The 16049-nt window shown below is 34.4% G+C and overlaps 1 protein-coding gene across 1 annotated transcript in view; it reads left to right on the top strand.

Moving 5' to 3' along the window:
• NDC80 (NDC80 kinetochore complex component) overlaps nucleotides 1-16049 on the top strand; it is a 35346-nt gene that overhangs the window by 3207 nt on the left and 16090 nt on the right. Inside the window, exons 4-11 of the mRNA XM_006761863.1 lie at nucleotides 3154-3277; nucleotides 3369-3541; nucleotides 4219-4321; nucleotides 7558-7647; nucleotides 9704-9797; nucleotides 11260-11366; nucleotides 12106-12250; nucleotides 15683-15888. Of these exons, the coding sequence (XP_006761926.1) occupies nucleotides 3154-3277; nucleotides 3369-3541; nucleotides 4219-4321; nucleotides 7558-7647; nucleotides 9704-9797; nucleotides 11260-11366; nucleotides 12106-12250; nucleotides 15683-15888 (1042 nt within the window). The remainder of the gene's footprint in view (nucleotides 1-3153; nucleotides 3278-3368; nucleotides 3542-4218; nucleotides 4322-7557; nucleotides 7648-9703; nucleotides 9798-11259; nucleotides 11367-12105; nucleotides 12251-15682; nucleotides 15889-16049) is intronic.

Genomic DNA, 16049 nt, shown 5'->3' with positions numbered 1-16049 from the left:
TCGATGCTCAACCACTGAGCCACACCAACTGGGAAGACTACTATTTTATAGTTATAAATGAATAGTTAATTTAAAATTCTATACCTAACTTTCAGATACTATGGAATCATTTAAAGTTAGGAGGAACTGTTATCTAGTTAAACATTTTAGTCCCAGACTTCTTTATACACTTAAATATTAAGACTCCAAAAAGCTTTTATTTTGTGGGCTATATCTTGATATTAACCATATTAGAAATCAAAACTGAGAAAACTTTAAAATATGTATTAATTCAGTTTAAAATAAGAAGCCATTACATGTTAACATAAATAGCATCTGTTTATTTTAGTTTTTCATAAACAAAGCTGTTTTAATAAGAAGTGTGTCCTTGTTTTCATCTTCGCAAATTTTGTTAATGTCTAGCTCAATGATTCTCAACCTTCCTAATGCCATGACCCTTTAATACAGTTCCTCATGTTGTGGTGACCCCAACCATAAAATTATTTTCGTTGCTACTTCATAACTGTAATTTTGCTACTATTATGAATCGTAATGTAAATGTCTGATATGCAGGATGTATTTTCATTGTTACAAATTGAACATAAGTAAAGCATAGTGATTAATCACAAAAACAGTATGTAATTATATATGTGTTTTCCGATGGTCTTAGGCGACCCCGGTGAAAAGGTCGTTCGACCCCCAAAGGGGTCGTGACCCACAGGTTGAGAACTGCTGGTCTGGCTTAATAGAATATATTAAATTCTCATATCTGCTGCATTCAGTCTCTTACAATATCATGCATCATATAGTCAGCCTCAGGAAAACTCCACTGTAAACTCATTAAGGAATAAGAATAAAAGGGACAAATAACATATTAGTTTTTTATTAAAATAGCTTTGACTACTCCTGTCTCCTAGGTCACACTTTGAGAAACATTGTCTAGAGTAGATCATTGGTTGCCTCGCCTGGAGGTGGAGCAGTCTTGACTATTAAGGAGCATAAGATTTGGGGGATGGTAGAAATAGTCAGTCTTTTTGTGGTAGAGATTACACAGGTGTATACATTGTCAAACCTCATTAAACTGCACATTTTATTCTAAGCAAATTGCATCTCAATAAAGCTCATTTTTTTAGAGAAATGTTCAACCTAAAATTGAGAAAATAAACTGTTCCTTTATCTCATCAAAACAAAATATAATTGTTTAAAGACAAGTCTGTTTGTTCAATTGATTTGAAAACATTTAGAGATGAAATATTTGTTATTTTAGGGAAAGTCTTTGCCATGAAACCAAGTTAAACTGTTTTCCATTTGATGAAAAATCACAAGGCATTTTTATAATATAACTTTCATCTCAGAGCTGAACTTCAGAGATAATGATAATAATTATAAAATCTGACATTTGCAGAACATTTTCATAAGCCAGACATTGTTTTAAGTGCTTTATCTATATTAATTCTTTTAATCAATCCTCGTAACTGCTCTAGGAGTAGATAATTGTTATTGTTTCCATTCTGTAGATAAGGAAATTAAAGCACAGAGAACTTAATTTACTCAGTCATACAACTAGTATTAGAGACCAAATTTGAAACACAGACTCTGGTTCTAGATCCTATGCTCTTGAACTATAAGTTGAGTGATACAGTATTTAGATTGGTTGGGAAGCTCTCTTGTGGTTCAAAATAGATCTTAGTGTAATTTTGTGTAGAATAAGAGCTGAGTTTATACATATATTCCTTTTATGGTTATATATATATATATTAAAGGTTAGGCACCAGTAGTATAAAGAAAAGTGGTTCTCAAATTAGCAAATCCTGAAGGGCAGTGAAGTGAGAAGGCCCAAGCCAAAGAACGTTAGAGTCTGGGCAAGAAAGAACTTGAAAGCAGTAAGCAAGCTTGCGGGGAGAAATTAAGTTCAATGAACAGAGTTCAGATATTACAGCAAAGTTCATTGTACAGACATCCTCTGGAAATTAGTTCCAGGACCTGTCCCTTATATAAAATGTACTAGTATTTGCATATAATCCATGCACATTCTCTCATATACTTTAGATAATCTCTAGGTTACTTAAAATACCTAATACAATATAAATGCTGTGCAAGTAGTTGTTATACTGTACTTAGGGAACAATGATGAGAAAAACCTCTGTACATGTTCAATGCAGACACAACCCTCATAGGCCTAACTACATAGTACACATCATCAACAACATAACTTTTGTTGTTAATATTTTATGTCCATGGTTGGTTGAATCATTGATGTGGAACCCACAATATGGAGAGCTGTCTGTAATTCAGTTTTGTGGCATCTGTCCAATAAAGAAAATTATTGTTCCAAAGATATTTAATAAAACTACAATGGTGAGCTTAATTGGGCCATATACTTAGGCAAAAGGAACCATTATAAAGATTTAACCAAATAAGGTTTTGTTTTGGGAGAGGGGCTTGGAATGGAGCATATATACTCAGCCATTAATGACTAAAAATTAGCAACATACATATTTATGATAAAGTAACAGACACATAATATTGCATGATAAGAATGTTCATGAATAAAAGCATGCACAATGTATCTACCATCTCAAAGATAATTTTCTTTTAAGAAATAATGGCAAATGGTTTGGGAGTGAAAAAGCAATCATGGAGGGGAAAATGGAATGGCAAAAAGACTTGAATTATTGAACAGATTTGGAGAACAGTTGGTGTAGAACAGGGGTCCTCAAACTTTTTAAACAGGGGGCCAGTTCACTGTCCCTCAGACCATTGGAGGGCTGGACTATAGTTTAAAAAAACTATGAACAAATTCCTATGCACACTGCACATACCTTATTTTGAAGTAAAAAAACAAAACGGGAACAAATAAAATATTTGTATTTGCGTGTGGCCCGCGGGCCGTAGGTTGAGGACCCCTGGTGTAGAAGATCTAGTGGACTCAAAATGCACATCCTTAAAAGATAATTGCAAAGCACCAGAAATATATTCTTTTTATATTTTACTCTTCATTACTTGCTTTTTTTCTCTACCTTGAAGAGAATTGTTTAGTTAATTAAAAATTAAAGAATTGTTGAACTTTAATGTTTGATGCTGATGTTAAAATTTAAAATCACCTTGAAAGAATTTAGTTTTGACCACAGAAGAAAATAGTTTTGACTCTTTTTTTTTTTTTAATGTTTCCAGAACTAGTGGAACTGGATCCCGAAATAGTCAATTTGGTATATTTTCCTGTTCTGAAAAAATCAAGGACCCAAGACCACTTAATGACAAAGCATTCATTCAGCAGTGTATTCGACTACTCTGTGAGGTATTTTATAATTTTAAATAGCCTAAATTGTGAACATTTCCTATAATTTTTCTATTATAAAATGTTTGACATTTCATAAAAATTATTGTAGTTCCTTACAGAAAATGGTTATGCATATAATGTATCCATGAAATCGCTACAAGCTCCTTCTGTTAAAGACTTCCTGAAGATCTTCACTTTTCTTTATGGCTTCCTGTGCCCTTCGTATGAATTGCCTGACACAAAGTTTGAAGAAGAGGTTCCAAGAATCTTTAAAGGGCTTGGGTTTGTATGTTATATTTCTTATTAGCCTAGAACACAGATAAGAATCAATCTCAATAAATTTATAAAGATTTTGAGTTAAGAGAAATAATATATTTTAAGATAGTCCCCATGGGTAACATATGTAGGATAACTTGAAAAACTATTTGAAGGTTATTACCTAAATACAGATGACAGATCATAAGGCCCTTAGCTACTGAAGTGACAAGGAATAGGTAGGATGGGCTGGATACCACAGAAGCAATATAGAAGCAAAAAGGATAGAATTGAAGACCTGGTGAAAAAGGGGTGAGATGAAGTTAGAAAGCTGTGTAGAGTAAACACGGGAAAGAATGGATTTGAGGATGACAAGTTGCATATGTGTGGTTGATTTGAGGTACATTTAGTTTGAGGGGATAGATGATCTTTTATGAGACAAATTCATACTGGTTGTAAATTGCATTCTGTAGCTTAGGGGATATATATATATATTCACAGTAATCTGCAGAAAAGAAACCAAAAAATACACAAAATCATCTGAGGGTAAGATGACTAAGGGCAGAATCTCAACAATGATCTTCTAAACAACTCAAGACTATTGGTGTATATGTGGAAGTTTTTAAATATAATTTCTTGGTTAATTTAGACATTTTTATAAAATTAACTTATTAAGTTAGTTTATTTTTTCTAATTTTTCATAGGTATCCTTTTGCATTATCTAAGAGCTCCATGTATACAGTAGGGGCCCCTCATACATGGCCTCACATTGTGGCAGCCTTAGTTTGGCTAATCGACTGCATTAAGGTATTTGATTTCTCATTATAAAATGTATACATAGAAATTTTTTTCCTCAAGTTATTTCTTTTTCTCTCCTAATCTTGCTTTTGCCAGTTATCTTAAAGTCTCCATCAGTTTTCATTTTTCAAATGCTTGATTTTAAGTTCTTCAAACTATGAATACATGATTCCAGAGGTGAGGAATAGGAAGTACCATATTTGCAAGGAGAGTCATGAGCTTTTATAGCTCAAAAAAAGTGAGTCAGTATCTAATTATTTCTCCCAAAGCACTTATTTATTTATTTCTCTTTTTAAATTAAAATTCCTATTTATTGCAAAAATTTTGGAAAAATACAGAAAAGCTTACACAGAAAGTGACATACCCACAACTCAAAGATAATTTAAAATATTTCCTTGAGATACAGTTTTAAAGTTACATTTTTGCTGTGAAAATTATGTGTATTTTTTAAACTTTTTATGCATATTGACAAATTTCCCTTCAGAAAACTTGCACCAGTTAAAAGCTCCTCAACAATGTATGAACATACCAATTTTCCCATTCCATAGGCATTCGTGCTTTAAGATCTTTACCCGTTAGGAAGGTGAAAAATAGCTTGTTTTAATATATATATTATTAAGTGGTTATGTTTTGTATGATTTGTCATAATTTATTTGTGCATATTTTTGGCCCTTTTTGTATTTCATTATTTGCTCCTGCTATTAATTTGAACCCTTATTTATTGAATTCATATATTAATCTTTTCAATGTTTTTAATAATTGACATGATAATTTTCATATTTGCATTTTTTGTTTTTAAACTTGAACATTTTTCACATTATTGCTGCCTATTTGTGTCTTTTGCCTTTTTTTCTTACTGATTTGTAAGTGCCATCCTAGATAATAAAAGAGTAATATGCAAATAGACCCTAACAGCGGAATAACCAGGAACTACTGGTCACTATGACGCGCACTGACCACCAGGAGGCAGACACTCAACACAGGAGCTGCCCCCTAGTGGTCAGTGTGCTTCCACAGGGGGAGCACTGCTCAGTCAGAAGCCCGCTCATGGCTGGCCAGCGCAATGGTGATGGCAGGAGCTTCTCCCATCTCCGCGGCAGCACTAAGGATGTTCGACTAACAGCAGGTGGACATCTCCCTAAGGGCTCCCGGGCTGCCAGAGGGATGTCTGACTGCCAGCTTAGGCCCAATCGCCTGGGGAGTGGGCCTAAGCCATCAGTAGGGATGTCTGACTGCCATCTTAGGCCCAATCCCCTGGGGAGTGGGCCTAAGCCGGCAGGGGGACATCCCCTGAGGGGTCACAGACTGTGGGAGGGCACAGGCTGGGCTGAGGGACCCCGCAAGTGCACAAATTTTTATGCACCAGGCCTCTAGTTTTGTACATAAAAAATAATTAAGTTGGAGAAATTAGTTATTATGTGTAGGATGCAAGTATTTTTTCCTCTTCTCTTGATTTATATGCTGTATTTTGACTGTTCAGAGGTGTGAATTTTTATCTAGCCTCGTGCAGTTTCTTTTTATAACTTCTTAGTTTCCTGCCCTACTTAGTGCTAGAATCCTTAAAACCAGTATTGTCCCCCTAGCATTATTTTGCCCATCAGCTGGCTCTTAACTAAATGTAGTCAGGCACTGGGGGAAGGATTTTGACCCAGTATTCATTCTAGTACATTCAATACCCTCAATTGGGGTAGAAATCCAATACCATAGTCCCTTAATACAACTCAAGTTTTGTTGAACTTTATATATAACATTTACATATCAATTTGTTTTTCCTCAGTGATACTTATGGACATTGAGTAACCATCTTTCTGCTCCCCCAACCAAATAACCCTGTTGCCGCTAAAACACTTTACCCTTTTTTGTCTAAGCAGCTGTCATTATGTGTTTGGAGATAGCATTTTCACATTGATTACAGGAGGTCATGGAATACCTATTGTGGCTTCTATTGACAAGTGAGCTCCTAAGACGACTCTAAGTCTATTATAAAAGTCGAAATCTCCTTCCTATCTTGGTTTGCTTGAGGTAGTGAAACTCAACATTATAGCAATTTAAGAATCAGTGAGAGACTTCCCACTCAGGAATTCTGTATTGAGCCCTATAGTAAGGAAATTTAATGAAATATTTTCAGTAGAAACCACATTCTTCTTTTAACTCCTAATGCATAGCCCTTTTCTTAGAAGCTTAATGTTCATTATACTAGATATACATTTATATCTTTACATTTTAATAGCAATTTCATTTAACTTTTCTTTTTCTTCCTTTTAAAGGGTTACATATATTTTTTAATATGTTTTTATTGATTTGAATTTCAGAGAGGAAGGGAGAGGGAGAGAGAGAAACAGCAATGATGAGAGATAATCATCGATTGGCTGCCTTCTGCATGCCCCTACTGGGTATTGAGCCCATATGACTGGCATGTGACTTGACTGGAATCAAACCGTGACCTCCTGATTCATGGAACGATAGTTCCTTTCAAGGTTCACGGATTCGTGCACTGGGCCCCCAGTAAAGTATAAACATCTGAATGTTTTGCTATAAATTATTATCTGTAGTAATTTTTAAGCTTAAACAGTTGTACTTTTGAAGATTTTATATTGTAAAATTCAATCTAAATTTCATATTTATACATACTGAAGGAGTCAGTAGATAACATTTGAGCACCAAAATTTGAATTCATATAAAAGAGAAATAATTATTATTGGTTCACCTTTTATGTTTTGGATTCTCAGAGTTGCATTAAAATGTTTGTATGCCCTAGCTGGTTTGGGTCAGTGGATAGAGCGTTGGCTTGCAGACTGAAGGGTCCTGAGTTGTATTGTAGTCAGGGCACAAGCCCAGATTCAGGCTCGATCCCCGTAGGGGGCGTGCAGAAGGCAGCTGATCAATGATTTTCTCTCATCATTGATGTTTCTAAGAAACTCTCTCTCCTTTTCCCTGCCTCTCTGAAACCAATAAAAATATATTTTTAAAAATGTTTGTGTATGCTTTCAATGGGTTAATAGTGTAAACATCAGCGTATTTTTCTCTGTAGAACAGAACTAAATATGGAACCCATTCTTTTTTAATCCTATGGGATTTAGTTACTAAAATATAAAGGATTATAATTTAAGGCTCAATAAAATAATCTCTGAAGAGACTTTCAAGTGTGAGCAATGTAAATGCATCGAAAAATGACACTAAAAACAATTGACACATCAGAGCTGTGTGTTTTTCTCATAAACATATGTTGCTTGTGTACTAATTAGTTACATACTGCCATGAAAGAAAGCTCACCTTTATTTGATGATGGCCAGCCTTGGGGAGAAGAAACTGAAGATGGAATCATGTATAATAAGGTAACTCTGATTACTATAAATATCATTTTATAGTAATGAACTATAAAATGATATTATTAAATAAATGTATACCTTGAAATTAATATGTTCTTTTGTAGAGCTTGTCTTTTTACTTCCTGAAAAACTTCTAAAATGATTTTTTTTTAAATATTAGTCAATGGATTTACTCTTGGAGTTATATTGTAACTTCCTGAAATTTATTAGGCACAGACATTTGAAAATGTTAACTAAGTAAATGAAAAATACAAGGCAATTGGAATTAAATCATGACATGTTATTGTTAATTTATACATAATAACATTTCTTTTCCTCTCCTATCTCTTAGAACCAGGATTTCAATAAGGCAGCATTATTTTAATATAATTCTTTGTCAATACAAAGCATAATTGGTTGAGTATTCAAATATTGCATGTGGGGTTTTTGTTTCTTTTGTGTTTGACTTTTCAGTTAGGCACATTGCCACTTAGATCAGATTTACCACTTACAAAAATAAACAGTCTAAATTGGTTCCCAAACCCCACTCTATTGGCACCCAGAATGACTAGCCCACCTTATTTCCTAAAACAACCGAATTCATATATACTAATGAGCAGACAATCGTAAGGAGTAAATTAATAATGTTGACATTAAACATTAATGTCCCTTGCCATATGTAAAACAGCTATCACCATGCAGGTTCCTAAAAATATATATATACATTATCTGCTCTAATTCTTATCTTCACTTTTTGGAGCATTTTTCAAAAAAAGAAAGTGGAAATAACTTTAGATCCATCTTTTATTACTACCTATGAAACAGTTCAGTGATGCATCAACTGATTGAGATGATATTGCCTTTTTTTTTTTAGCAAAGAATAATTATGTCCCTTTACTACTTCAACTATGGAGAAGCAATTAGAAAGAAAATTTTCAGGTTGTATATGTGTACTGGACTAGGTTTATTTGAACCTCAGTTTTCACCCAATTATAAGTTCAACACGTATTAAATATTAATTTTTTTACATTTATTTTAAAGGTTAAACCAGTAAAAGTTACTCTTGCTATTTTAACTATTACTTCAGATAACAATATAAAGAGAAGCACTTCAGTAACTATAAAGTGCAATTTTTAATTAGAGAATTATCAACTGTTTAACTTCACCAGCTTCTGAGCCACAACTTTGTGGATCCAGAAACGTGTTTTGTGTTTTTTAATCTGAAAAATCAAAATTGACCAAGCTTAAAGGAAACTGATTCATCCTCATTGAATTCACAAAAAACTTATCTAAAGTAAACTGAAAATGTATTAGTTTACCATCAGAGATACACCTTTCCTGTTATAGGAATATTCACACTGCCTATTCAGAATACCACTTTCATATCAGCCAAGTAATAAAAAGGTTGCTTGTAAGCACAGAATCAGTGCAAAGGGAATTGGTTTGTCTTGAGGGATATTTACGTCATCCAGACTGTGGAAAATTCTGATCAGTCATCCTTACCTCCTAACAAAGTATGGACCAAAACAACTCATAACTGCAAAATACAGTGTTACTTTCTCTTGGATAAATATTAAGAATGATAGTATAATATTATTTAGATCTCTACTAATCATGCCGTTTTTAAACCTGAAGTTACAATGAAATTATAATCTTTATTAAGTTCTGGTTTTCACAACTAGATCTTGTCAGCTTACTTGGACTTATATGATTAATGATTCATTAAAATTTTTATAAAGTAGATTATCCCTAGTAAATAAATTTGTGCATTTTATGTTGACTTGTATTTATTAACAAGCTTCCTTGTTTGACCTCAGATTCTGAAGGTATGTGTTTTTTTACTGTTTACTATCATTTTTATCCAAATTTAAGTGTATTTTTCGTCCCCAGTATTAGAAATACATAGCAGACCAAGTCTGTGTGGCATTATTAATGATATAACCTAGGGTTGTGTCTCATTTATAGGAGTTCATATAGCTAATTAGTATTCTTGACTTTTTTAAAAAAAATTTCCACTTAAAAAAGTGAAACAAAGTAAATAGAGAATCATGGTTTTGTTTTTAAAACTGCTTAACCCCGTCAGTTGTTTTTGGACTACACCGTAAAATGCTATGAGAGCTTCATGACTGGTGCCGACAGCTTTGAGGAGATGAATGCAGAGTTGCAGTCAAAACTGAGTAAGTAATCTCATTCCTAGCATACTTGCTTTTGGTCATTTATAGCTTAGTTTACCATACCCAATCCTATATAATAAAGATGTAATATGCAAATGGTCGTTATGCCGTGAAGGGTAACAACCAATCGATCGCGTCACGACCTGATCAGCAGGAGGGTGGGGCAGCAAGCTACAAGCGGGCGGTGGCAGAGCTACAGGAGGGGGCAGGGCAGCAAGTAAGTGGGAGGTGGAGAGCTACAGGAGTGGGCAAGTGGGAGGTGGAGAGCTACAGGGTGTGGGGGATCTACAGGAGGGCGGCAGCGAGCTACTGGCACAGGGATTCGTGTGCAGGACTACTAGTGTTTATATAAGCACTCACATTTCATTCATTTGGATGCCTACTGATTTTTACCTTCATTGTTTCCTTGGTGAAAAGAAGTAGTAGTTGAGCAAAAAGAATACTGGTGTTGCTCCTCACTGGCTATGTGAACTTAACAAACTACTTGTTAAAGTTTTGCAAGATTAGATGGCCATGTGAATAAAGTATCAAACACTACCAGAAGCACAGAAGATAATCAGCAAGTGTTATTCCCCTTGAAGAATAATATTTCTGTGATATCTTTGCTTTACTATGTGAGAAATTAAAGCATCAATTAGTCAAAAGACCTAAGGTTCCTTTCAGAATTTGTGACAGAGTTAGTGGTCCATTATATTTCCAAAGAAAATTTTTTCCACTCAGCTATAACCTAATGACACTCAGTATGTACTAGCTAACTCTAAAATGTTCCAAAGCATTTATTTTACATTTTTGTTCCTTTTACTGAAATAGACTTGTATGTAAAATGCCAAAGTAGTAGGTAAAAGAGGTAAATATGTGTAAAGCTATTCCTCCAAAGACAATAAAATCAATCAAAACAGGAGAATATTGCCTTGCCACTATTGCCATGAAAGGTGAAAGCAATTCCCTATGTTCTCATATTCCTGAAGAGGAAGCAGGATAATTTCACATGAGAAAGGGAGCAAGGTAAGTAATATTTTTAAAAAAGGAAGATTCATAGTGATCTAATACAGAAAGCATCTATTTAGTTCTGGATATTTCTGTTTATAATTAGTTAATCATAAATTTTATTCATTTATTCAAACAATATTTATTCTATATTTAACTGTGTGCCAGCAACCATTTAGGCACTAAGGATACAGTGATGAATAAGTGATAAAAGTCCTACCCTAATGAGCTTAAATTCTTTTAGACCGAGACAGTAATCAAATGAACAATTGTAAATCAATGGTGCTAAGTGCTATGCAGAAAAATAAAGCAGGATAAGGAGGCTGAGAGTGTAGTAGAGAAGGGAGAACAGTTTGCTATCTGACAGAGAGTGGGTGTCCTGCACTGAAAGTGTTTTGTGAGAGCATTGGTGAAAGCCTGAGGGACCATGTTCCAGGAAGATTTGAGATTTTATGAAATTGTTGGTTTTTGTCTCCAGAGGATTTATTTAATGTAGATGCTTTCAAACTGGAATCATTAGCAGCAAAAAACAAAGCACTGAATGAACAGATCGCAAGGTTGGAACAAGAAAGAGAAAAAGAACCGGTTAGTAAACATGCGTATCTTCAATAAACTTATATACTTACTTAGCTCTTTTGGACTCTGAGTCTCTTTATTGAATACCAGCTATTTATCAATTTTTTTAATAGATTACAAAATAAGCTTCTTAAAAGCTAAATATTTTTTATAGGACAGAACTCCCAACAAAAACACATTTCGTATCTCTGGAGCTTTGTTTTCCCTTGGGATCTATCAGTCTTGGACTAATGATGTTCAGAATATGATGAAAGAGTCTTACCTATTTACTTAAGACCAAAAGATATTTTGAACCAGGTCCCCATATTATACTCCTCTAGGAAGCACTATATAAGAGCCCTGATTTTGTTTTATTTTATTTTATTTTTTTAGTTAGTGGAAAGGAAGTGGTAATCAGAGTTTATATAATATAATGTATTCTAGGGACTTTGTAAAAACTGATAATATTCAGGTACCTAATTTTACTTTATGTATTATATTATTGAAATAACTAGACTGTTCTGTAAAATATCAGATTTTAAATGTTTGGCTTTTTCATTCTGGCTCTTGACTTTTTCTATCCCAAACTGACTTCTTGAAAAGTACACCTTAATTATGTAATAACAGTGAAGTCCCTTGACTTCCTCTAAAAATAAAACTCTATTTACCCTTCTCTATGATGAATTTAAGAAATATTTCTTTACTTTCAAGGAAAGTATGGAATTATTGTTGATGAGAATAACTAATTTAATGTTCTTTTCTTTTAAAGAATCGTTTAGAAACATTGAGAAAACTGAAAGCTTCCTTACAAGCAGATGTTCAAAAATATCAGGCATACATGAGCAATTTGGAGTCTCATTCAGCCATTCTTGACCAGAAATTGAATGGTCTCGATGAAGATATTTCTAGAATAGGTAAGTACAGCTAATACTAAAAGACATCATTCATATTGGGATGGGGACCTGCATGGGATTTATCATATATAGAGACACCTAGTCATCTTATCTTTTTTCCTTTAATGGTAAATAGTTAAAGCAGGCTACCAAGTTTTTTTGTTTGTTTATTGGTTTGTGTTGGGTTTTTTGTTTGTTTATTAATCCTTACCTGAGGATATTTTTTCCATTGATTTTTTTAGAGAGAATGGAAGTGGTGGGAGAGGAAGAGAGAGAAACATTGATGTAAGAGAGGTACATTGGTTTGTTGCCTCCCACACGGCCCCAGTTGGGGCCAGGGATCAAACCTACAATTCAGGTACGTGCCCTTGATCAGGAATCAAACCCGCAATGGGCAGATGCTCTAACCACTGAGTCACATTGACCAGGGCTGGCTTTCAAGTTTTCAGTGTTTTCTGAGGCTGCTGTAACAAATTACCACAAACTCAGTGGCTAGAAACAACAGAAAGTTATTCACTCACAGTTCTAAAGGCTAGAAGTTTGAAATCTGGCAGGACCAGCTTACTCCAAGGTCTGTGGAGGGGAATCCATTCCTTACCTCTTCCAGCATTCCTGTCCTTGTGGCCATGTCACTGTAATCTCTGCCTCCATTCTGACATTACTTGATCTGTATGTCTGTCCTCTTGTCTGTATTAGTTTCTCTTTGCTTCTATCCTTAAGGGTATTTTTTAAAATATATTTTTATTGATTTCAGAGAGGAAGGGAAAGGGAGAAATAGAAACATCAATGATGTAAGAATCATTGATCGGCTGCCTCCTGCATGCCCCTACTGGGGATTGAGCCGCAACCCCAGCATGTGCCCCTGACTGGAACCAACCCCGGACCCTTCTGTCCGTAGGCCAATGCTGTGTCCACTGAGCCAAACCGTTTAGGACCTTAAGGGCACTTTTTATAGCATTTAGGGCCCACCTAGATAACCCAGTGTAATCTCTTCTCAAAATACTAAATTGCATCTGCAAAATCCCCTTTTCCAAATAAGGTAATGTTTACAAAGTCCAGGGATTGGAACTTCATATCTTTGGGTGGCCATTATTCAACCTACTATACCTTCTAATATGTTTTTAGGCACCTGGCTTTTTGAAGTCAAGAGAGACCTAACCTAAGAGCATATGCTGCCTGCATATGAATAATACTAGTGTATTGTATTCCACATTGTAATTAATTAGCCAGATTCTTAAATCACTGCTAGCCTCAGTGTGCTATGATTATCTTATCCTCCATCACTGCCACCTAAACTACTCAATAGCTTAAGCTGACTGAAAATACGATGAAAAGAGGCAAGTACTATAATTCTTATGAAACAGGAGCCCAACTAAAGAAAGTTTGTTTATAGCCTGTGTGTTCCTAACATTGTTTTCATAAACACATTGATCTTAATCATAAAACACTGAAAATGTTATTGTACTAGTACATGATTTGTCAAAACTTCTCTAGTGCCAGAAGCAGAGCAAAGGAAGTTATCTACAAATCACAGGGCCATAGAACAACAGTTACAAAATAAAAAACTACTAGTATATGAACCTACTATACTATTTTCACAGGTCTTTGCCTGCTTCAGTTTATTCTTTTTGTATTTTACAGGCAGTGTCTGCCTCACATAGGAGTTATATAGATGTCTTTAGGATATTTGATATAATTTTTATCCTATGAAATATTGATCATCTGTCAAGGGTTATAATTAATGGTGTGATTGGCTAAGTAACTCAGATTGTATGTATTAGATTTACTCAAAACCAACTCTTTGAATAGTTTACATTTGATCTCTAATGTTTGTTCTCTATAGCGACAAGGAACCATGGACTACTTTTTTTCCCCCTAATCACCATTTATCCCTCCATACCTCTTCCACCCTACTCCTTCCCGCAGTCACCACACTGTTGTCCATGTCCATGAGTTCTTTCTCTTTTTCATTTTCTTTTTAGGTCAAATTAATGGGGCCACCCCATTAATTTCTTATTATAGCAATGTTTCTCATGCAGTTAAATCAATACTTTGTAATATTAATATTCTATCTTCTTTATGGGTGTTTAATCAAGATAATTTTCATACTTCCTACTTTTTGGTATGGGAATTTTTTTTCCCAATAACTGCAAAGTGAGAGAGAAGTACTAAAATCATTTGCAATTCCAGAGTGATTTAGTTTGATACAATAATATGACAGATGTTAACCTAAGATGATTTTATTCTTGATTATTTAAACTTTAACTTTCTTTTTTTTTTAAATATATTTTATTGATTTTTTACAGAGAGGAAGGGAGAGAGATAGAGAGTTAGAAACATCGATGAGAGAGAGACATCGATCAGCTGCCTCCTGCACATCTCCTACTGGGGATGTGCCCGCAACCCAGGTACATGCCCTTGACCAGAATCGAACCTGGGACCTTTCAGTCCGCAGGCCAACGCTCTATCCACTAAGCCAAACTGGTTTCGGCCAAACTTTAACTTTCTTGATTATTTAAAGCCATTCATGGCCAAAAGTGAGTGAGACATATTTAAACTCTACAGATACTGTACATTACAGATTTTTGTGTGCAGACTCCTGTATAAAATTTTACTTAAGCCAACCATTAATTTATTATGAGCTCAGGTGCCGAGCTTCCCAGCAACAGTGTTACAAATAGATTATAACAAAACCATGATCTTGATCCTCTCAGCCTCAGGATGATCTCTCTTGGCCCCTATGGTCATGAGCATCTTCATCCATTTACTCCAGCTTGCTTAAAAATGTTTTCATATTCTTTGCAAGCTATGAGTCACAGAAGGTTAGAAAACACTATTCTATATAACCCCAAATAGTTTTAATTTTATAACTTCTCTTCCTCCTTGCATAATCAGTTGCTGTTTCTATGTCCCATATTTTCTTGGTACAAGATAATCATTCTAGATAACAAATTTTGGTAAATACTAATAGACAAAGCAAGAGCCTAATCACTATGGTTATTTAATATCTGATGAAACCACTGAAATATCAATGAAATAAGAATAAATTGATCTATTTTAATAAAAATATTTCTGTTTATGAAGAACTTACGGGTTTTCAAGCTTATTGCAGAGAATCGCATAGGAATGTTAATCGCATAGGAATCGAACATTAACAGACTCGCTCTTAGCTATAACAGTTCTTAGTTGTAATCATTATACATGGGGTCATATTTTTTATGTAGCACTTTCTGAAAAACATGGCATGGCAAATACGGAAATAAGGTTCACATAAAACTTGGTTTATTAAGAATGTTATTAACAAAGTGGTATCAAATAGAATTATCCAAAAGAGAAAATTATATATGTACATAACTTGAAAATTTAAACACCTTAATCAACTCTACTAAATAATGGCATAATTTCTTTCTAGAAATTGAAGGAATTTAACAAATTTGTGTGTTTTTTATGCAGAACTAGAATGTGAAACAATGAAACAGGAGAATACTCGACTGCAGAATATTGTTGATAACCAGAAGTACTCAGTTGCAGATATTGAGAGAATAAATCATGAAAGAAATGAATTGCAGCAAACCATTAATAAATTAACCAAGGAATTGGGGGATGAACAGCAGCAGTTGTGGAATGAGGAGTTAAAATATGCCAGAGGTAAAGAAGCGGTAAGTCATAGCATTTCCAGAGTGGTAGATCACCAGAGCGGGCCTTTATAAAGGTCTATCCTAATTCAGAACTGAATCCTATCTAATAAAAGAGAAACATGGTAATTAGCCATACCTCCGCTACCCTTCCCATTGGCTAATCAGGGCAATGTGCCAATTAA

Source organism: Myotis davidii, unplaced genomic scaffold (genome assembly GCF_000327345.1).
Source record: "Myotis davidii unplaced genomic scaffold, ASM32734v1 scaffold96, whole genome shotgun sequence".
Lineage (NCBI taxonomy): Eukaryota > Metazoa > Chordata > Mammalia > Chiroptera > Vespertilionidae > Myotis > Myotis davidii.
Note: the sequence above shows the minus strand (reverse complement) of the source record. Positions and strands in the feature narration are given on the sequence as shown.